The following is a 22,951-nucleotide window of genomic DNA, read 5'->3' on the forward strand; positions in this document are numbered from 1 at the left end:
AATTGAATTGTGATCCATTATAAATAACCCATTTGAAAAATGCGTTAAAGAAATCTTCATAGAAAATCATCCTTGTATCCTTGGTTGCTATGAGACTCTCTATGAGGTCCGCGCTCTTGGATTGTGGAGACACCAATTCATTGCTCGAGTTTGTCATTTGTATTTGGCTGTTGAGGAAAGCATGAATAAATTATATACATTAAACTTAAAGATCTTTCAGAAGAATGTGGAGCTCAAAAGTTAGTTGATAAACCACTAGGATTAAGTTGAAAGTTTGTGGTTTGAAGCAAACAGTTTAAAGTCTTTACGATTGTTGCAAACTACCGGGTTGTTCTAAAACTGTAAATTTCCTCGGCAATGGTCCCACGATTTGAACAGGTATACGTAGCTTCTAATAGTCTGGTGACTTCGGTGGTACGGAGACTAGGTGTTTCAAAACTAGTTGTCTCAGAAACTAGTTGCTTTGGAGGCTAGGTGTTTCAAACCGAGTTGTCTAAGGAACTAGGTGTCTAGGAACGGACTAGTTGTCTCAGAAACAAGGTGTCTCGGGGACTAGATGTCTCAGATCTAGGTGTCTCTGGAACTTATGGTTTTGAGGCTTGTTCTTATTTAATAGTTTTTGAATTATTATACTTGTTGAGAAAATCCGTTGGGTCCTCGGAGTCAGTGAAAGGATTTAGGATGAATTGAGGTTAAAGTTTTTGTACTATTTTTTGATACTAATATAAGTCAATCTTTAAGTTTAAAGGTTGGTGTCGTAGTTCTCAAAATTGTAGTTATAGTTTATGAGTTAATCAAAAGATTGATATTGGAGTATCTCAGATTCTGTGAAAACGGATACGAACAGATAGTTTATAAGACAAACACTTTACAATAGTTTACGATATTTGTGGTCGTATAAGTACATTGTGAATCTGTTTTTGTTAAATAAGCAAATAGTTATACTTGTATGGAACTATTATGTCAAGATATGAAATGTACATGTTACCAATGAACGTAGTCTTTAAAGTAGGCTTTTAAAAAAAGTAGAAACAAGATAAAAGAAAAAAACCCAAATAACCCTTAGACTTTTCACGAGTATCGGCTAGATTAGACATGTCTGTTAAGTCTCTTTTTAACTATCATTTTTATGAAATACATTTGAAATCATTTGGAATTGTCAAAATGTAATGTTGATAGGTTTAATTAATATAATTTAAGAAAACAACTGTATAAAAAAAGAACAAATAAAACAGTCAAATTGTAAAACTGCTAAACATTTGTTCAAAAATTGATTATTCGTGTGTAACATATAAACTTGTCATTTTAAATATCATAATACATCGATTTGTTGAAATATTTTTATCCAGCTGTGATTTAATTATGCGCATGCATAAGTATTAATAACAAAAAAGCAATCTTCATCTTACTTATTTTAATAGTTCAATAAAATAATTATACATGATTTCAACATTTGCAGGATGAATGTGATTTTATTTTCTTATCTTATGCTTATAACTCGTGCGACGTCTTTTAATTTAACTATTTTGCATACAAATGATGTTCATGCACATTATAATGAAATAAACACATTTGGTGGTCAGTGTAAAAATATAGAAAATTGCTACGGAGGAATGGCGAGACTCAAGTACAAAGTGGATGAAATAAAGAGACTGTATCCAAATACATTATTTTTGGATGCCGGAGACCAGTACCAGGGCACATTCTTGTTCTCAGAGTTTGGTGGGACCATTGTTCACACGTACATGAATCTCTTGGGGTATGATGCCATGGTAAGTACACCAAAATGTATTAAGGAGGCTCGGGGGTAACAAAATTTCATTATCTTTTTTACTCTAAAAAACAATCGATTTGCTTATTATGGCCCCAGATGACTTTTAAAATGTTAATATCATTGTGAAAAAGCTCCAAATTATCTGCCTTTGGTGCAAACATACCATTTTTTACTCAACGGTGATAGATTTTTTTTCAGATAAGCTGTACTCAAAACAAACTAAATAATTGGAAATTCAAGCGATTTCTGTTATTTGGTGTTTTTTTTATATTTCTATATTACCTATTTTCTCCTATTATTTCAACAGAAACAATTACCTTAAATATATATGCTTCTTCCGAAGCTATATTGGGACCATAATTGAACGGTGACCCCGTATTTTTATTTTATTTTTCTATTAAGTATGAATAAATTTCATCTATAGAAAAATAAAAGCGAAAACCTACAGTTTGGTATAGCAAAAGGTTCACCAAGTTTAACTTCATCATTGACTATTGATTGACGATTGAAATATATATTCGACCATATATTAAGACGAACTAAGTACCAAATATATATCTGTTTATTTAGAAAAATAATAAGCAGACTCAATTTGGCAAATATCTCCATACATTGTATTACCAAATCTGTTTGTAACACAAGGTTAATTATGTCGCGAGTAACCGTATAGCTACACTTGATTGTTTTTTTTTAAGATACTCATCGAACAGAGAACGATATTTAGATATTCAATTTTTTAATGCTTTGTGTTGTATATTTTCTAGTTATTTAGTATATTTTTGCTAGTCTTGACCTCAGAGCATTTTCAAAAATGCTTAACCCAACGTGTTTAAGATACAAACGAGTCTGAAAAATTATTTTATGTAAGATGGTTTAAAATAGATGTAATAGCTAGTTTTGAAAGCAAAAACTCCTGGTATCTTTGATGAGATTATTCACAACCACTGGATTGATGCCACTGCTGGTGAATTTTTAATAACCTAACGGGTATCAACAGCCCATTTGTCTGCACTTCTGTGTCAACTTGAGTTAGCATTGATATGTTCATAATTACAAATTTTAAAACTGTTAAAAGAAAACTTTGAATTTTCAAAATACTAAGCGTTTAAACCTCAGGAATTACATTTAAAATTGAGAATGGAAATGGGGAATGTGTCAAAGAGACAACAACCCGACCAAATAAAAAAAACAACAGCAGAAGGTCACCAACAGGTCTTCAATGTAGCGAGAAATTACCGCACCCGGAGGCGTCCTTCAGCTGGCCCCTAAACAAATATATACTAGTTCAGTGATAATGAACGCCATACTAATTTCCAAATTGTACACAAGAAACTTAAATTAAAATAATACAAGACTAACAAAGGCCAGAGGCTCCTGACTTGGGACAGGCGCAAAAATGCGGCGGGGTTAAACATGTTTGTGAGATCTCAACCCTCCCCCTATACCTCTAACCAATGTATTAAAAAAAATAACGCATATCAATACGCACATTAAAATTCAGTTCAAGAGAAGTCCGAGTCTGATGTCAGAAGATGTAACCAAAGAAAATAAACAAAATGACAATAATACATAAATAACAACAGACTACTAGCAGTTAACTGACATGCCCGCTCCAGACTTCAATTAAACTGACTGAAATATTATGATTTCATCATATGAACATCAGACTCAATCCTTCCCGTTAGGGGTTTAGTATTATACCATCATAACATATATGAGAAGAACATAACCCGTGTCATGCCAACAACTGTTTTTAGAATAAATGTCTTTAGTTCCGACGCAAAGACCTTATCAGTGACTCAATATTAACGCCAAAATATGCAATTTTTAATGACTTGACAACAGTATCGTAATTATATCCCTTCTTAATCAGTCTATTTAAAGGTTTTGTAAGTTTCTGAGGTGAATACTGACACCTTTGTGCTTTATAAAGAATATTTCCATAAAAATATGGATGTGAAATACCTGAACGTATAAAAAGTCTGCATGTTGAGCTATATTTACGAATGATGTCTTTATACCGATGATAAAATTTAGTAAATGTTTTGACTAGTTTGTGATATCTGCTGTATTTGGTATAACTTTTAGGAATTTTCGGTCCTCAATGCTCTTGAACTTCGTACTTCATTTGAACTTTTTAACATTTTTTTTTCGAGCGTCACTGATGCGTCTTTTGACGACAAAACGCGCGCCTGGCATCAGGATAAGTAGATCCCTACAAACAACTGATGATATTTCTGTTTATAATGGATACCTTTGTAAATGATTACAAACATTTATATATGGCCAAATATTTTTTTTCATGTGTGATAAGACAAGGCTACTCATTTTAGTACAAATGGGAATTTGGGTGTGTGGGGGCTAGAATATTTATTTCTTAAATTTGCCGGACCCCAGCTTAGACTTTATAACTGTTCCCTGACATATCATGCTGATTTTGTTAAAATTATAATTTTTGATGAACATATTAATACATAACTTAACATTAAGTGGTAACATCTGTTTAAATTATACATCAGTATGTCACAGTAAAAACAATAATGTCTCCAGCATCGAATTAATGTTCGATAATAATGGATCAATACACAGGAGTGTTAACATTATTCCAGAGCATATGTTCCGAATATTTATGATTTAATGTGTCATAAGACAAGATTGTTTATTTATAAAATCTCGTCCAATATCAGCCATCGGGACCTTCGGCCATTGGGACTGGTATTTGTTTCTCGGTATAATACAGCATGCGATACGGATTTTAACATGCATTATTTCATATCGGTTACGAATATGCTTCTAGTATTGGATAAAAAGTGGCCACATGACATTCATTATTCTTCAGAAATAAATCGGTCATTACCAGAACAATACGTACAAGAAAACCGGTCGTTGACAATCTTTTACATGATAATGACGTGTGGGGCGTGGTTTCCGTCTGATAATGACCGTCGGGGCGTGATTTGTTCTGTTAATGACTGGTGGGCGTGGTTTCTCTGTTTAGAAGAGAGGTTTCACTTTAATAAAACATTTTCCTGTTTTCAATATTATATTTAAGTTGTTGAATTGTTTGTGATAAGTTTTCATTAATTATAAAATTATAGAGAACTTGAATAAATATTTATATACTGAACTGAGAATTGCACTAAAATGAATGGCAGTATTACTACGACTGGTCTTCACTCTTTGTTTTATGCATTTTGAAATTATGCGAATTTTCCAAAACATGGTTTCTCAATGAAATATAAACTGAATATTTCTTGAAAAACTGATCATTATCGTGATACATGGACTGCCCGTAGAACAGTGGTATTGACTGCAGTATTACTACGACTGGTCTTCACTCTTTGTTTTATGCATTTTGAAATTATGCGAATTTTCCAAAACATGGTTTCTCAATGAAATTAACTGAATATTTCTTGAAAAACTGATCATTATCGTGATACATGGACTGTCCGTAGAACAGTGGTATTGACTGCGACAGCGATGATGACATCGCCGTCGGCTCAGTCAATATCACTATCTTAGTCAACACCTCTGTCCTGTGGGCAGTCCATATATCACGATAATGACCAGATTTGCAAGAACTATTATATTATTTTTCTATATGTACCAAGTCAGGAATATGACATTTGTCTTCTATTCGTTTGATTGCTTGGAGTTTTCGATTTTGCCATTTGCTAAGCGACTTTCCGTTTTGAATTTTTCTTGATATTTTTTTTAATTTTTTTTTGCTATTTTATATATGTTCAAACAGTAATGTTAGTCAGTTTAATGAAGTTTGGTAATATTTGTTTTAGATCAACAATCTGTCAATATTCTAGATCTAACACAACATATACATTTCTTACTAATCTGCTGAATCCTTTTGAATATACAAATTAATCTTTTACCATGCTTACAGGCTCTAGGAAACCATGAATTCGATGATGGCATTGAAGGGCTCTTGCCGCTTGTAGAAAACAGTGATTTTAAAATTCTTAGCTGTAACATCGCTACATCTGGAGAGCCTTTGATTCAAAATAAGTTTCTTAAAAGTGGCATTATAGACGTAGATGGAGAAAAAATCGGCATTGTCGGTTACACAACAAAAGATACACCTATACTATCCAAGCCAGGTACAACAATTTCCTTTCAAATACTTTTAAATATTCGAACAAACATTATCCAGCTAACATGTTTAACCCCGCCACACCATGTATGTATGTACTTGTCCCAAGTAAGGAGCCTGTAATTCAGTGGTTTGTTTATGTGTTATCGTTTGTGTTTTTCTCTTATTTTTGAGATATTGAGATAAGACGTGACACGGTACTTGTCTATCCCAAATTCATGTATTTGGTTTTCATGTTATATTTGTTATTCTCGTGGTGTTTTGTCTGATGCTTGGTCCGTTTCTGTGTATGTTGCGTTTCGGTGTTGTGTCGTCGTTCTCCTCTTATATTTAATGCGTTTCCCTCGGTTTTGGTTTGTTACCCCGATTTTGTTTTTTGTCCATGGAGTTTTGAACAGCGGTATACTACTGTTGCTTTTATATATCTGTTTTTCGTTCATTTTTGTCGAGCTTTCGACTTTAGTTGAAAAAGCGAGACTAAGCGATCCTACATTCCGTCGGTGTCGTCGTCGTCGGCGGCGTCCACAAATATTCACTCTGTGGTTAAAGATTTTAGAATTTTAATAACTTTCTTAAATTATCCTGGGTTTGTAACAAACTTTGACAGAAGCTTATTTATGATCATAAGATAGTATCCAGAAGTAAATTTTGTTTTACTTTTAAATGGACTTAGATTTTCTTCCAGTTAACATTACATACAGTCTGCAGTTACAGTTTTTAAAATATTTATTAGATTCATTAACTATCTTAGATTTTTACAAAACTTGGACAGAAGTTTCTTTCAATCAAACGACAGTATAAAGAGGAACATTTTTATTGATTTTTTTCCTCATTTTTGTTGAGCCTGCGATTTACAGCAAAAGTAGGCGAGACACTGGGTTCCGCGGAACCCTTACATATTTTTATATAAATAAGGCTGTTAGTTCTCCGTTTGAATTGTTTCATATTGTCATTTTGGGGTCTTTTATAGCTGACTGTGCGGTATGGGCTTTGATTTATTATTAAAGGCCATACAATGACCTTTAGTTGTTAATTTCTGTGTCATTTAAGTCTCCTTGTGGAAAGTTGAAGTCTCATTGGCAATCATACCACATTATTTTTATACAATAAATTAAAAGTGTTTTTCCTACACTAGTAAAATAAGGCAGAAATCAGATCTTTTATCATGAATGTGGTAAATGTAAGAAGATGTGGTATGAGTGTCAATGAGCAACTATCTATCAAGGTAACAATTTGTAAACAGAAACCAGGTCACTTTACGGTCCTCAATTCGAGGTATCGGCTCACACAGAACAGCAAGCTATAAAGGTCCCCAAAAATGGTAGGTGTATAACCATTTAAACAGAAAACCAAACTGTCTAAATTATATATAAAAGAACGATTAACGAGAAACTCATGTAAATCAAATCAACAAACGACAACCACTGAACATCAGGTCCTGAGTTAGGACAGGTGCAAACAAATGCAGCGGATTTAAATGTTTTTTGTAATAGGTACCTACCTTCACACTTATCTGCAACAATAGTGTAAAATCCCAACAAAGAAAGACATACTATAAAATATCAATTGCAATGGCTGAACTCAATCAAAAGAAACATGTTTGCTTTTATTGTATTTTAATGAAGTGTAACAAAAATATATATGTAAAGTAGATGTGGTGTGATTGCCAATCAGACAACTCTTCACAAGAGACCAACTGACATAGATATTACCAAATATAGGTCAGTGTACCGCCTTTCAACAATGAGCAAATATAAACATTTGTAAAGCATGCACTCAAACACAATAGTATCTTATGTACCAATTTGTTTATGTACAGGTAATTTGGTGTTTTTGGACGAGGTCATATCCATTCAAACACAGGTCACCATGCTTAAAAACCAAGGAGTGAATAAAATCATAGCTCTCGGACATGCCGGATTTAATGTTGACAAGAAAATAGCACTTCAAGTGGAAGATATCGATATAGTTGTTGGTGGTCATACAAATACATTTTTATATACAGGTATTCTTATATGTGTAATATTACAATGCATATGGTATTTATAAATATCATGTATGGTTTGTAAATAGTTATTGTTCATGGATTATTCCGAAAGTGCCTGTGTTTGATATTTCCGTATGCTATACATGGTATTTTGTTGTAAGATTTGCTAATACATTCTCATACATTCTCATACCGAAACAGTGTGTTAAAAGCCAAAGAGCAAACACTTTAAACATTCAAAGGGTAATGTTGGTAATGTTTTAGTTTCTGAGGTCAATACTACATTTATTGCAATAACGTTGTTCTCGGGGAGAATGTACAGAACATTGAACATACGTCGGTTTAACAGAGGAGGTAATGTTTTTGACATCTAATGGACTACGGCAGAACTACGAAGGCAGTTGACATACGAAAGAAAAGTCTCATAAATTACAGCATTAAAAATTTGCAGTGAGTATAAAGAGGTATCATATCAATATACACATACTGTGAATACTTACATTTCAAGCGCATATATCTTTTCTTGTATGATTCATAGGAAGAAACAAAATGAGGAGGCTAACCGAAGAACACAATACAAAACAAGTATTCAAGTTCGTTCTTCATAATCTCATCATAGATACAAGGATTGTTATTACGAAGGCATGCGCAAATTTTTTTTTGGAAGTATTCTGATATATATCAAAATTAATACCTTACACATATTGTTTTTATTAATATCTAGGTAAACCGCCTTCCAATGAAGACCCAGCAGATGTTTACCCAACAGTTGTCAGTAACAATAATGGTGACGACGTTTTAGTAGTTCAAGATTATGCCTTTGCCAAATACCTTGGATTTCTGCAAGTGGAGTTTGATGACAACGGAAAAGTTATACGTTATAATGGAAACCCTATATTACTAGATAATTCTATACCTAAAGGTAAATACTTATATTTTTATTTCAAAATTCTTTGCGCCAAAATTTATTAGAGATACCAGACTGATTATTTTGTATGCCGGGCATGCGTTTCGTCTTATTAGTTATCAAAGGTACCGGGATTATTATTTAGTACACCAGACGCGCGTTTCGTCTACATGAGACTCATCAGTGACGCTCATATCAAAATATTTATAAAGCCATGAAACCAGTACAAAGTTGAAGAGCATTGAGGATCCAAAATTCCAAAAAGTTGTGCCAAATACGGCTAAGGTAATCTAAGACTTACGTAAATGTAACAGTGGAGCTTCAAATAAGTGTCGGAATCGCCAAAAAATATCTTTTAGAAAATAAATTCATAGAATATACTGCAATTTTAGATGTCCAAGTGCAGACTGTTACTGATGAATTTGGAAAGGGACTGAGAGAAAGAATAAACAAGGTTATAGGACGAACACTAGTTTTCCTAAATGGTGGAAGACTTGTCTGTAGATTACAGGAATGTAACTTAGGTATGTACAATACCAAAAGTCATCCTTTACAAGTTCATTGCTAGAATTAGCTTAATTTAAAGTCGGTTAAGCAGAATATTTTTGTTTAATGTACATACTGACGTGTGCATTATTGAGAGGCAAGTTATCATCCAAAAATCTCACTCAAAGTGTTATACAATTTATGTATCAGATGTTGTTTATATGGGTCTTTGTTGATTTTTGTTATAAAATGTAACTCATAACCATACAGAAACAGGTTTGCAATAGGAGGTACATAATTGGTCTCATATGGAATTCCGATAACTTAAAGATATTAGGAAACTTCATTGTGAACAAATATTTTTTCTAGTTTTCATTTTAGTGCAGTTATCGTTTTGAATTAGGACCAATTGACATAGTTCATTTGTTTGTTTAATTAAAAAGGGACATATAATACAAAAAAAGTTTGAACATATATACTCGCATTCTGAATTTGTAAATGCCCATATGATAACATGGAGATGTGTGAAATTTTCCTTTATAAGATGATGAGGCAAAGTGGTTCATTCTGTATATAAGACAGGAAAATCAAAACTTTTAACACATTCGAACTCACTAAAATTGAACATGCAATTAATCATTACAAGTACTAGTACTTTGAATTTTTTACACTTCAAAAGTGATTGATTCCGCTATTTTCAAAGGCATTATTTGAACAATTTATAATTACAAAAACGTCAATGCGAATTTACACTTAGTTAATATGTCACAATAGGATACATGATACACTCGGTAAAATTACAGAACTGGTAAACATATTGATGCTTTCAATAAAATAATTATAAAAGGTTATCAATTCAACACTGTAATTAGATCTTTGAATATTGTTTTAATGTACTGTAAACCAACTTATTTTCGCGAGCGATTTATTTTCGCGACTTTCGCGAGTAGAAAAATAACGCGAAAATAAATCGTCGAGAATATATAAATCTTGGATCTATCCTTACCAAACTACATCAAGTAAATTAGAAAATCGCGAATTTAAATAGCCGTGAAGATGACTAGAAAGAGGAAAACGCGAAATAAAGTATCCGCGAAAATAAGTTGGTTTACAGTATTGATTTTGGATTTCAGAAAAGTAAAATCAAACAATATATTATTGTTCATTAATTAACCTGCAATCTCTCGATACCTGTATTTCGACATTGTATAAGGTCATGTTTGTCTCTGACTGTTTATTACTCTAGTCTAAATTTATTGGATGTTGGATGTGTACTGATTGATAATTTAGTCTTAGATCCCTGATCTTTTAATTGATTGTTAGTGGCTTTGAACTAGCTTTCATTAATTGTGAATACTGTCAGATCTGTACTTGATGTATATTTATTATTGATATAACTGTGCCCGGCTACGTCCACTCTGTGTGTGTCGTTCATCTTTTTATAGATACATTAGGCAGTTGTTTTTCTCGGTTAAATGGTTTTATATTTGTCATTTCGGAGCCTTTTAAAGCTGACAACGCGGTATTGGTTTTGCTGATTGTTGTAGCCGTACGTTGACCTATAGTTATGATGTGTTATTTAATCTCTTGTAAAGAGTTGTCTCATTGGCAATAACACTACATCTTCTTTTTGAACAAGATATGATAAGACTTCCATCATTTAAGTTCACTAGAATAGCTTTGATTAGTTAGCACTAATTGGAATAAATGGGGATTGTTGTGTGACATAGCATCATCAATAATAAAATTAACGGTACCAATTGTCTTGCACCAGATGCGCATTTCGACAATACATGTCTCTTCAGTGATGAATCAATCTACAATGAGCTGTAATGCATTGTTGTCAATATAATGGAATTTGATGCGACTGTCATATAAGTGACAGTCTTTGCTAGCTAAAAAAAACCCAGATTCAATCCACCATTTTCTACATTAGAAAATGCCTGTACCAAGTCAGAAATTTGACAGTTGTTGTCAATTCGTTTCACGTATTTGTTTTTTTTGATTATGTCATTTAATAAGGGACTTTTGTAATTTTACTTTTTACTCGTACACCAGAACTTCCAAATAAGCATTAATCTACCGTCGATCCTTTCAAGCAATATTGCCCTTTCTACATTACGGTAAATATTGAATGTCAATTGTGATTAAATCAATGGGACATTACGTATCTATACCACACATTGTTTAATTTTACGCTGACCTCTTTAAATAGCATCCATATGTTATCAAATTGATATGTAGGTTATCAGTACCAGTGTTTATATTTTTCTTGTCATGGTTTCAGGGAATTTGATAGCTGACGGCATGGTTCATCAGAATCTTTTACACGCAGACAGCGTAGATGGAACTAAAGTTTTTATATCCATTGTCAACTCAGGATCAATACGATCATCTTTTGAAAAAGGTACCGTTTTAATCAGATGATACAACTCATTTAACAAGAGACGTAAAACCAAATTATGACATGTACGAAATCATGTCTGTTTTTAAGAAATTATACCGACACTTTTTAGTTTTGGTATTGACCTTACTTGTGGTCATTTCGAAAAATAAAAAGGGTAGAATAGAATGCAAAAATAATATAGAACAGTAGTTGAAATAATTGTTTCTGTTTCAGTTATCTTATACATTATTGCCAGCTTCATAAGTAATAGGATCGATATCAACCTTATCTATAGAAACATTATGTATAAAAAAAGAAGATGTGGAATGATTGCAAATGAGACAACACTTCAAAAGAAACCAAAATGATACACAAATAAACAATCATAGGTAACAGTACGGCCTTCAACAATGAGCAAAGCCTATTCCTCATAGTCAGCAATAAAAGGCCTAGAAATGACAATGGAAAACAATTCAAACGAGAAAATTAACGGCCGTTTTTATTTCTAAATAAAGAACGAAAAAATCGGTTACACATAAACAAACAATAACCATTGAATTTCAGGCTCCTGGTGTGTTTGTCTTATCATCTTACACAGAGAAATTATAATCACAGCACATGAATTGAAAGACAATATTAGTTCACATGAATCTGACATGAAATTAACGTTAATTTTAACTCAAAACTGCTTAGACGTGCTACTCATGTTCAACTGACGTAAACCTTACGTGCAGAGTTTAGATATTATATAACAATAACATCTCAATTTTCAAATTTGATTAAAATCATGATGTGAATTTCACGTTAAATGTCATCACAATAATTCACGTAAGAGTACGACCATGTAATAATACAAAGTAAAGAGAAAAAATACAGGATAAAATAAGTATTTTTACTGAAAGTCTGTATCATATTTTTTTTCCAGGCAACATTACAATTGGCAATGTTTTAGAGGTGAACCCTTTTAGGAATACAATTGACACAATTATGCTAAGGGGAGACTACTTACTGCAAGCACTAGAACATAGTGTAGCAGACTATGATGTAGACGGACCAGGTGGCTCCTTCTTACAATATTCTGGTTAGTTTTTTGTAAATTATTACTACATTCTTGTTTTCATACTTAAATGATAAAAGGAGAAGCAAAGGGTTTCTGATAATCTGTTTCATTATGGTTACCAATAGCAGAACGAATACGGCGTGGTCTATAAGAGCAACTATACTCATCTATGTTTAAATTGAGCAGTATTGATAATTTGTAGTTATATGCTATTTCTTTTTCCACAATTGCCCGTCTTAATTTTCATTGTTGGATATCTGTTGATTAATTTATTGACTACAAGATACTCGCAAAAATGTGATTTTCATTTTTTTTATCCTTTTACTCCAATAACCGTATCAGGTACGTTACATCCGTTTACATAACCGAAGGTGATCAAAATGAAGAACACTTGACAAAATCCCATCTAAATATGATGAAAAATAAAATGAAAGTCGACTGAGAATGTGCAAAAGCGTATAAGACACGAATCTATAACGATATCCGAATTTGGATACTTAAAAAAAATAAATAGGCGCTTTCTTTAAAGGAAAATAAAACGGTTTCAAAGACAAATTCAGGAAGTTCAAAACACTACATTTGTACGTCAGTTCACAAAATATCCGACTTTGTATGGTTTCATAGAAGTTGTGACTAAATGAAATGGATCTTTTCCTTGGTAGAATAGATATCAATTATATCTATAGCTTCGTATTAATCCATTCATATGTATACAGACATCGTAACCGTCGTTATATTGGACTTACATATTACATCATCTCATTGAATCTTTATCTATTCGATATTGCGCTTTTTTTAAAGAGTTTCGGACGTAAAAAATATATTAAATGTCATTTGCTCTGTACATCTATAATAAAGGTATATCATAAAAGGTGCGTCCAAAACAATTTCTGAGGAATTGAAGACATTTGAATTTTATGTATTGCACATTTACTCAAGTTTATAAAAAGAAAATCCAAACGCGACATACACAAAAAAAAGACAAAAAAGTTGCGACATTTTGAAGTTTATCATTGCAATATGGGCATAACTGCTTATAATGCTCACGTTAAATGCCACACTTTATACCATCAAATTAAACGATAACTGGTGTAACCTTATACCTACCTGTACATACGTCTGAATAATTTTGCATAACTTTGCAGCTTTTCGTCCTCGAAACTAACTCCGTGGTGGAACTTGTAGATTATTAAATAGAATTTGTAAAGAAAATCTACTTGAGGAAATCAATTTAAATTTCATAGTGTCGTGAGTTTAGGTGGTTTTGACCGTCGTAATTATCAATAAAACTGGCTCCTATCCGTGACACTATCAACACCAAATAAGTGAGCCCAAAGTTTTCCATGAATATTGTTGATCGTTGAATCAATTATGCATCTTTTTTTAGTTGATCACATGTATCATAAATTGATAAAATTAGATTATTCTTTCAGGAATAAAAGTAAAATATAATCTCGCAAAACCAGTACAACAAAGAGTAGTTGAAGCCTTAGCTATCTGTCAAAACTGTACCATTCCTGCATATGAACCAATTGATGCGAACGTAATGTATAGTTTGATATTAACTAATTTCATACGAAATGGTGGCGATGGATATACAATGATCAGAGACAATGCGGTACAATCACATACTATCGGTAAGCCACTTAGTGCTATTTGATTATGAATTCAAAAAATCAATATGGATACTGACCAGGAGACTAATCATTGAAAGTTAACAACACTATATCAGATACCAAATATCATAAGAAATATGTTTTTGTCATCAAATTTGATTCGATTGCAGTAAAACTGAAACTTTTGATACCATTGATTTGGAACCTACTATACTAACAAAATTAACGGACATGCAAACACGAACTATATCAAAAGTGACAAATCGTCAATGGGGTACAACCTCAATGTGTAATCAATTGATGCATTATATATTTGTTTTTATAACCAGATGGAACATATTTAATTGAAATAACAAATATGAAATAAGATATTTATAAAAGTTGAGAAAAACGGGTACATTTCATTAGAACGAACACCATTTAAAACTCCTTTTGTGATGTCAACCTTATTTGTTAATAGTTTAAACATAAACAAGGTACATTGGATATATTACACAACAGAATAAAATCACATTTAAAATGATTCGACACATCGAGGTTTAAAAAAACCTCAGTAAAGCATATATCATGTAGATAAGAAATACACAGAGCCTGTCATATTTATAGCTGGCATTATACTATACCAGGTTTTTTTTAATAAAATACAGATTCTTAGAGTGGAAAAAATCAATCGAGGTCAAATTGCTAAATATTGCATAAAGATAGAATTTTGCGTTCTCTAAAATATTATTAACACATATAATATTCCTATTTCATAGGAGATCTTGAGGCGGATGTTTTAATGGAATACATTAAAAATGCGTCACCTTTTTACAACGGCATTGAAGGGAGGATAATTCTGGGTAATTCTACAGAGACTATTGATAAATTAACATGTAATGACGGAAAAGTGATTACATGTGACGACGTTAATACAAACACCTGTGACAGTTTAACGTGCGAGAATGGAAATGTATATACATGTGATTGCATTATGAATTTAAAGCAATACACATACTCTAGGCTAGCAACACAGAAACGAAGGAAACGAAAACGAAAACAAAAACAAGTAAACAAAAACAAGTAAAAAGAGATGAAATAAGTCAAGAGGTAATAATTATTAAACTGATAGAATGCATATTGTTAAAAGAAATTATAACTGATAATTTCATTTTTTGAAGTTTTGCATTGGTTACAATAAATATACCTTAGGCATCAATCTAGTTGTTTCTGTATGTATTTTTGTTTTGCATAGGTTTTCTGTGCATGACGTGCGTTTCGTCTTCAGCTTTACGAGTTTAAAAGTTATGCGGATAACAGAAATACTAAAAATTTATGTTGGACAATATAAAAGACCACAACCATCAAAAACAGCATTTGCTTTCCAAAACACAAATATTAAAATAAATCACACACATTGTTTAGATAGCTTCAATATGGTGAAGGTATTTTTATTTTACAAACATTTTCCCTTTGTCTGTCTAAACCGTGCATGGTTAAATTAATACACACAATTTCAAATCTGCGCAATTTGTAATACTTCGTTTAGAGCTGTTGTAGTGCAGTGGCAGTGTTCACAGACGTTATGATATAATGGCCAATGAGAAAACCAACAGACACTAGTTCGATGAAAGACAAAAGAAACTAAGCAAAAACGCCGACAGCAGCCAGGAAGGGTAGAAAAATGGTCGACAACATGAAATTACGCAAGTAGCAAGTGACACTGACGATAAGAGCAAATTAAATTACGCAGAAAAATATGGCGTTCGGTACTCGCTATTCACAAATGAAAGCGGCTGCGGCTGAGCATAACAATAATCATGTTTCGAAAGCGCCATCTCAATTTAATAAAAATCAACCCGTTCGTTATACCAATCCTGGTACAACAGTCATTAGTGTTAATAGCAGGCTGAAACACAATATCTGTATGTTCTGATTTTATTTTGCACACTATTTTGATAATGCTCCACTGTCTATATATATTAACAAGTAATATTATGGCAATCATCCAAACCGAGTTTGTCCTAAAAGATATTCATGATCTTTTGATAAGGAGATTTATTGAAGAATAGTACATTCAATCTACAAATTTACTTACATTTTATAAGTCTGCCGGTAAAAGGAAAAGTCCTTTCAGATCTCAGACATATAAATAACTATTTTTTTGAAAACTAGTGTAAAATGTGTGAAGATATTCGTAGTGACATACATTCATTACAAACAATTCTTTCTGTTTCCAGTTTAATGTTATGTCACTATATCACATTTTTATCTAACATATAGAATTTTAGGATTTTCTTGGCAAGTTAAATACATTGTTCGTACTTTCTTTTTGGCTATGGTCAGCTTAATATATATTAACCTTGATCACCAGACCACTTATAAAAATAGAAGGGTGAAGGTTTACAAGTATTATTGTACATATCTGATAGTTTAGATACGGAAAGAGACAATGTTATTTATTCAACTGTGTCTGAACAACTGAGACAAAAAATCATTTATGAGCGGTTAAGATCTCAGTGATCACCTTTGATTATTGTGGTATTCTTTGGTTATTCAATTGACAACTACCAGGGTACAATTTTATATATGACATCACTTAGCGTTGAGGTTTTAACTTATTCGGATGTGTCTAATTTTTGTACATTTAGTCGAGTTAAGTAATGTATCGGTTGTTTCCTGTAATTACTTAATACTTCAGTTTTATCATATATCTTTTGTGTAGTCATTTTGTAAAATGTACTGTTTGCAAAAGTATAAATAATTCTTCATAATAGGGATTTTCTGGTACCTAACATAAACCCTGGCCTTTTTTTGGCAACTTTTTGAATTTTTGGTCCTCGATGCTGTTCAAGTTTGTACTTGTTTCGGCTTTCAAACTTTTGTATCTGGGCGTCACTGGTAAGTGTTGCATGAACAAAATGAACTTCTAGCGTATTGAAATTTCAAACTTGTTGCTTTTTGTTAGCTATTATTTGTGTGTTTCTTTATTATTTGTGTTCTCCACATGAGAGCAAAAAGAGGGACGAAAAATACCAAAGAGACAGTCAAAATCATAAATCAAAAACAAACTGACAACGCCATGGCTAAAAATGAAAAAGACAAACAGACAAACAACAGTACACATGACACAACATAGAAAACTAAAGAATAAACAACACGAACCACACCAAAAACTAGGGTTGATCTCAGGTGCTCCGACAGGGTAGGCATATCCTGCTCCACATGTGGCACCCGTCGTGTTGCTTTTGTGAAAACAAATCCGGTAAATAGTCTAATTCGGTAGATCACATTCATGAAAGGGAAGGGGACTGTAGTTACGACGTACGAAAAATATCCGATATCTTTTGTGAAACGGTTATTCCATAACGGTCAACCAACTCGTGATGGCGTTCGAAAAACCTACAAAGGGAGGAAAGGATCACCATTTGAAACTCTTGGTTTAATAGCTTCCTTGTGAGCAGCAACCCTCTATAAAAAAATCATGATCGTAAATGCAAGCACGGGAATATCGTATCAATTGGGAGATGTATACACCGTATGATGCTGTTGAAATGACACAGAAATAACGAAAAACAAATATGAATATAAAGGAACACTAAATGTATTTTAATCTTTTATTCAGCTATTATTGTGTGTTCGCAAACTGACTTTTCTGATCGTTAATACTAGATTAAGCATGATTGTCTCTTATTAAAAAAAAATAAAACAGTTTGTTCTGCTAAGCTGGCTTTAAAATATTGTTACGACTCATATGATGAATCACCATAGTCATAAGATTAGAAAACAAATAAAAACAATTAGTCTTATTTTTACAAGCATGCCAAAGATAAGCCAACAGTTAAATAAAATGTTTCAAATTTCATTATGACTTTCGTTATTTTGTTTATTAGTTTCTGCAGTGACACCTTCCGTCGATACAGTGGGCATTTCTGTCATGACAATCGTGACGGCATTCGTCGGCGGACGTGCAGGCTGAAATGAAACAAAACCATATCATTGTATATCATTTATATTTGTATCATTGTTTTCAATAGCTTAAATTTGTTTATTTAAACATTCAAAATCAAATAAAATTGAGAATAAAGAACAAGGAGAATGAGTGCGCATCTTAATCCAAATATTAATAATAGTCTAAATACATTGCATATGTCCCATTAACTTTAAAACTTGTTGAATATTAGATACAGATATAAGCCTTTTATAGCTGAGTTTCTGGTATGGACTGTGTATATAGTTGAATACCATACAGGGACCTACAGTTGTTCATTTATGTTTTATTATGTTGTTAATTATTCATTTGGCATTGTCAATCATACTACATCTTTTTATTGTTATAAGATAAGTCCTTTTTTTAATATTAGTATTTCAATTCAAATTTATCTGTATTTGTAAAATGGTGGTTGTTAATATGAAAAATAAAGAAGATATGGTATGATTTTCAATTCAAAAACTATCACGAGAGACCAAATGACACAGACATATCAAATATCAAACAAATTAAACGAGAAACCTAACGGCCTACTGTATGTACAATGCAATAATCGAAATGAAATACATCAACATACGACAACCACTGCATTACAGTCTCTAAGCCATGGACAGACACATACATACAGAATTTAGCAGGTTTAAACCTGTCAGTAGGATACCAACCCTCCAACTAATTTGGTACAGTGGTGTAATAGTACAACATAAGAACGAACTACAAAAATGTATACATGTCAGTTGAAAAAATCAGACTGATACAAACACCAATACACATAACAGAAACACAGAGTGGACGTGTCTGGGTTATTGTTTATCCCAACATCAAAACGACACTTAGTACAGATCTGAGAGTTCTAACAATTACATGCACTGAGATCTAGTTTGAAGCTGAGAAAAAAACAAGTCATGCATCTAAGACTAAAAAGTCGATCAGTACACATCCAAGATCCAATGAAAATTGAAAAAACGTAAAAAACAGTCAGGGAAAACGTGACGTTGTGCATAACCTATGTTTTTAAACTGGGTTGTGAGAAATTATAATATGGTAGAAACAACAAAGCTATGGATGAGAGTTGAATGACACTTTAAACTAAATATCAAATCATTTTGTTGTTTACTTAATCTTCACCGGACCTTTCAAATTCAAAAAAGAATATACAGGTCTACCTCTATTTATGTGTTAGCTTTGTTATTTCCATTAGATGATATTTCACAGATTTAGTAGTCAGTTATATTTGGAAATAAAGAAATAAAAGATATATAAAATAACCAGGCATTAAAACTTACTGGCTCCACTTGATGTTGTACAGGTACATTCACCATGTAAACACACTAGGTTAGCATTTGTAGCACACGTTGTTAAATGGCAGTCATTCGTTTGACGGCACTGCTCTCCCATTACGGCTGTAAATACGAATAACAATAGTATGTATTATGGTTCTACAAAATTTAAGTGCATCTTTTTTTTTACAGGTATAACATTACTACTAGTAAACATAAAAGCAATATTTCAAATCAAAACATTTGTAAATTGCGTTGACAATAAATTATTTGACAAAACAGATATAAATTGTAAGTACATGATTATGATTTTTTTCGTAAGTAATGTCTTTCTAACATCCTCGACAATGGTTAAACATATCTCTACAAAAATTAGAGGCACACTTAGAAAGGTTTGTTAAAATTGAAATTATAAATAAATTCACGGATCAGGCAAGCTAAATCAACAACATAAATTACAATTCCCACAAATGACAATTTGATCATCCACAGATGCTAACGTTTATGTATGTGTATTCGTTCTTCATAAAGTTTATCCAGAAATGCGCCTCCGACCCATACAGTTGATAAAATTCTCGTTTATAATTTGCGTTCTACAATAAAAACGATAACAATCATTGATCTTGAATTTTTCATGTTAGAGAAGATCATTTCCTTTTTTTTATTTACAGTGATGTGCTCATTAAGCATAATTTTTTCCAACAGCAGTATGAGTGAGGACAATTGACTGAAATCGACCTTGCACTGGCTTTATGGGCACCATCGTGCAAAAGTTAACTGAAAATTTACAAACGACATATTATCGCGGGTTTCGATAATTAAAAACAAGCATATGGTCGTCTGATTTTAGATTTTACAAAAAGTAAAATTCGCATTACAGGTGGTGCATACTTACAAAGCATGCAGAACGCTACGCTGTCACTGAGCACGGTCTTTGTACTTTTGAAAATTATGCTACTCGCTCGATGTTTGTTTTCTTGATTTTGTTTAATTTTTTAACGATTTACAAGATTTGTCTAATATTTAATCAACAACACTTTTTTTAATAATCAAATTTTGAAAATAACGCCGTGTAAATCTTGTATAAATCATGACAGTATCATAACCTCATATATGATCATTCATTTCGGCCATCGAAGAGATCAGTTATTTAAAGTTCTGGATCAAATGCATTGATTTGGTGAATTAGTTTGCTTTTTTTTTTTTATAGTTTTGTTTTCCGCTTGAGGTGATGTTTATCTAGTTAAAACAAATTATTGGATATGGAAATATGTAAAATTGATTTCGTACTGAACTTTATACTCAAAATAGGAACACGAGATGAAATGTTGGATTTGGAGTTTTTTTCACTAGAACATTTGCGTAAACCATTATGCTGTGTGCGCATAAATTGTTCAAGTACTGTTTCCTTTTCACTTATTTTACAGTCCAATAGTTTCATAGAATATATTATTGTACGTAATGATTTTACAACATTGAAGTTCAACCCATGAGCCTTATGTAGACGAAACGCGCGTCTGGCGTATAAAATTATAATCCTGGTAATTTTGATAACTACTTACAATAAAATGAAAAAAATAAAATATGTTTTAATTTGAAATACAAGTTTGATTATACTGATAATATCAATGACTGAAAAGGTTCGAAATTAAGAAATAAGTAATGTAAAAGTAGGCAGTCACTTACCGACACAAAGAGCCAAGCACAAAATAACGAATTTCATTGTTAGTTTTTAGTTTTGTGAATAGTTTGCTATGCAACTTTGATCAACATGTGTGTTCTTTTTATAGTATATCGATGTGTGCATAAGACCTACAATGCTCTCACATTATAGATAATATTCCCTATATAGAATATGATGTCATGATTGATATGTGAGGGTCAACCTATGCATGTTTATGTAGACCATATCCCTAAGTAGTAATGATCACGATTTATGTAATATGTAAACAAAATGTGTTGGGAATCGCACGCTGGTTCATAATATAACCTTACTCAGGATGTCTAAGAACAAAACCAAGTCATAAACTGTGAATAATTATTATTAATTTCATTGTTGATATGGATGTTGAAGGCTTTCTATAACGACTGATTGTATCAAGGTTTCGGCTTACTGGTTAGGTATTGAAAAAACTTTCATTACTGTAATGTTATAGTCCACATCCACATGTACGGAGATTTACGGACCCTATAATGCTGTTTTGACCATTATATCATAGTGTTGCCACACGTTCACATAAACATATGTTCACGATTTAGTTGCCAAGATTGTGTTTATCGATTTCAACCCCTTTAACGTTAATTTGTTTTGTCATAATAATACTTTGTTAATTTAGATGAAGGGAAAATTGCTTGTAAACACGTTATTTTCCCTACATTCTCTGGTCTTATGTCTTTCTTGTATCAAGAAACAATATCTTTTTATAATAAAAAAGGCGGACGTCAATGTCACTTCGACAAATTGGATTGTTTTATGATACACTGATAACTTAATGTTGATTATAAATCTTTAGAGCACTATATAAAAATAAAGAGATATGGTACATGCCTTCTGCTGTTGTTTTTTTATTTGGTCGGGTTGTTGTCTCTTTGACACATTCCCCTTTTCCATTCTCAATTTTACGAATATATATAATATAACTTTGCACGATAACATAAAGTAGAAAAAGCAATAAAAGGGAAATGTACAGACCTCACCTTTTACAGAAAAACAAACATTATCGCATATTTTGTTTTGAAAAGCCTCTTCAAGAAACACGTGAAACAATGCAATTGAGAAAACAAAGAAAAGATTAATTATCAAAAACAAATATGAAAGACCTCTAGCAACGACAGAGACTGCACTGAAGGTTCGTGACTTAAGACAGTCTATAAAAAAAAGATGTGATATGATTGCCAATGAGACAACTATCCACAAAAGATCAAAATGACAAAAACAAAAACAAATATAGGTCACCGTACGGCCTTCAACAATGAGCAAAGCCCATACTGCATAGTTAGCTATAAAAGGCCCCGATAAGCCAACGTTAAACAATTCAAACGAGACAAATAACGGCCTTATTTATGAAAAAAATGAACGAAAAACAAAAACGTAACACATAAACAAACGACAAACAATGAATTACAGGCTCCTGACTTGGGACAGGCACATACATAAATAATGTGGTGAGGTTTATAAAGATTGTGATTCAGTGAAACAGGTTTGAGGACGCTAACGGCCTCATATAATATATAATATATAATTATTATATATATATATATATATATATATAGTCCAGTAATAATGAACGCCATACTAATTTCCAAATTGTACACAAGAAACCAAAATTAAAATAATACAAGACTAACAAAGGCCAGAGACTCCTGACTTAGAACAGGCG

General features: G+C 32.2%; 1 protein-coding gene and 1 long non-coding RNA gene across 2 annotated transcripts; one reads left to right on the plus strand and one right to left on the minus strand.

The window, feature by feature from the left end:
* The first annotated feature begins 1,411 nt into the window (after window positions 1-1,411).
* On the plus strand, window positions 1,412-15,519 carry LOC139493274 (snake venom 5'-nucleotidase-like). The gene is made up of 9 exons (XM_071281509.1): window positions 1,412-1,772; window positions 5,673-5,886; window positions 7,699-7,884; window positions 8,591-8,788; window positions 9,166-9,297; window positions 11,547-11,666; window positions 12,571-12,726; window positions 14,139-14,342; window positions 15,080-15,519. The coding sequence occupies exons 1-9, from the start codon at window positions 1,461-1,463 to the stop codon at window positions 15,385-15,387; spliced, it is 1,830 nt and encodes a 609-aa protein (XP_071137610.1). The 5' UTR covers window positions 1,412-1,460; the 3' UTR covers window positions 15,388-15,519.
* A 2,733-nt stretch (window positions 15,520-18,252) lies between these two features.
* LOC139493275 (uncharacterized) lies at window positions 18,253-21,371 on the minus strand. Its single transcript, XR_011656962.1, has 4 exons — window positions 21,258-21,371; window positions 20,072-20,164; window positions 19,578-19,694; window positions 18,253-18,275 (listed from the first exon to the last, which is right to left on the minus strand). It is a non-coding gene; the product is annotated as an uncharacterized lncRNA (long non-coding RNA).
* Between the last annotated feature and the right edge of the window lie 1,580 nt (window positions 21,372-22,951).

The sequence above is a fragment of the Mytilus edulis genome, chromosome 10 (genome assembly GCF_963676685.1).
Source record: "Mytilus edulis chromosome 10, xbMytEdul2.2, whole genome shotgun sequence".
Lineage (NCBI taxonomy): Eukaryota > Metazoa > Mollusca > Bivalvia > Mytilida > Mytilidae > Mytilus > Mytilus edulis.

Coding starts and splice junctions, on each gene's coding strand:
- LOC139493274 (XM_071281509.1), top strand. CDS start 1,461: ATGAATGTGATTTTATTTTCTTATCTTATGCTTATAACTCGTGCGACG. Junction 8,789..9,165: donor AGATAATTCTATACCTAAAG/GTAAATACTTAT, acceptor CTGCAATTTTAG/ATGTCCAAGTGCAGACTGTT. Junction 11,667..12,570: donor ACGATCATCTTTTGAAAAAG/GTACCGTTTTAA, acceptor TTTTTTTTCCAG/GCAACATTACAATTGGCAAT.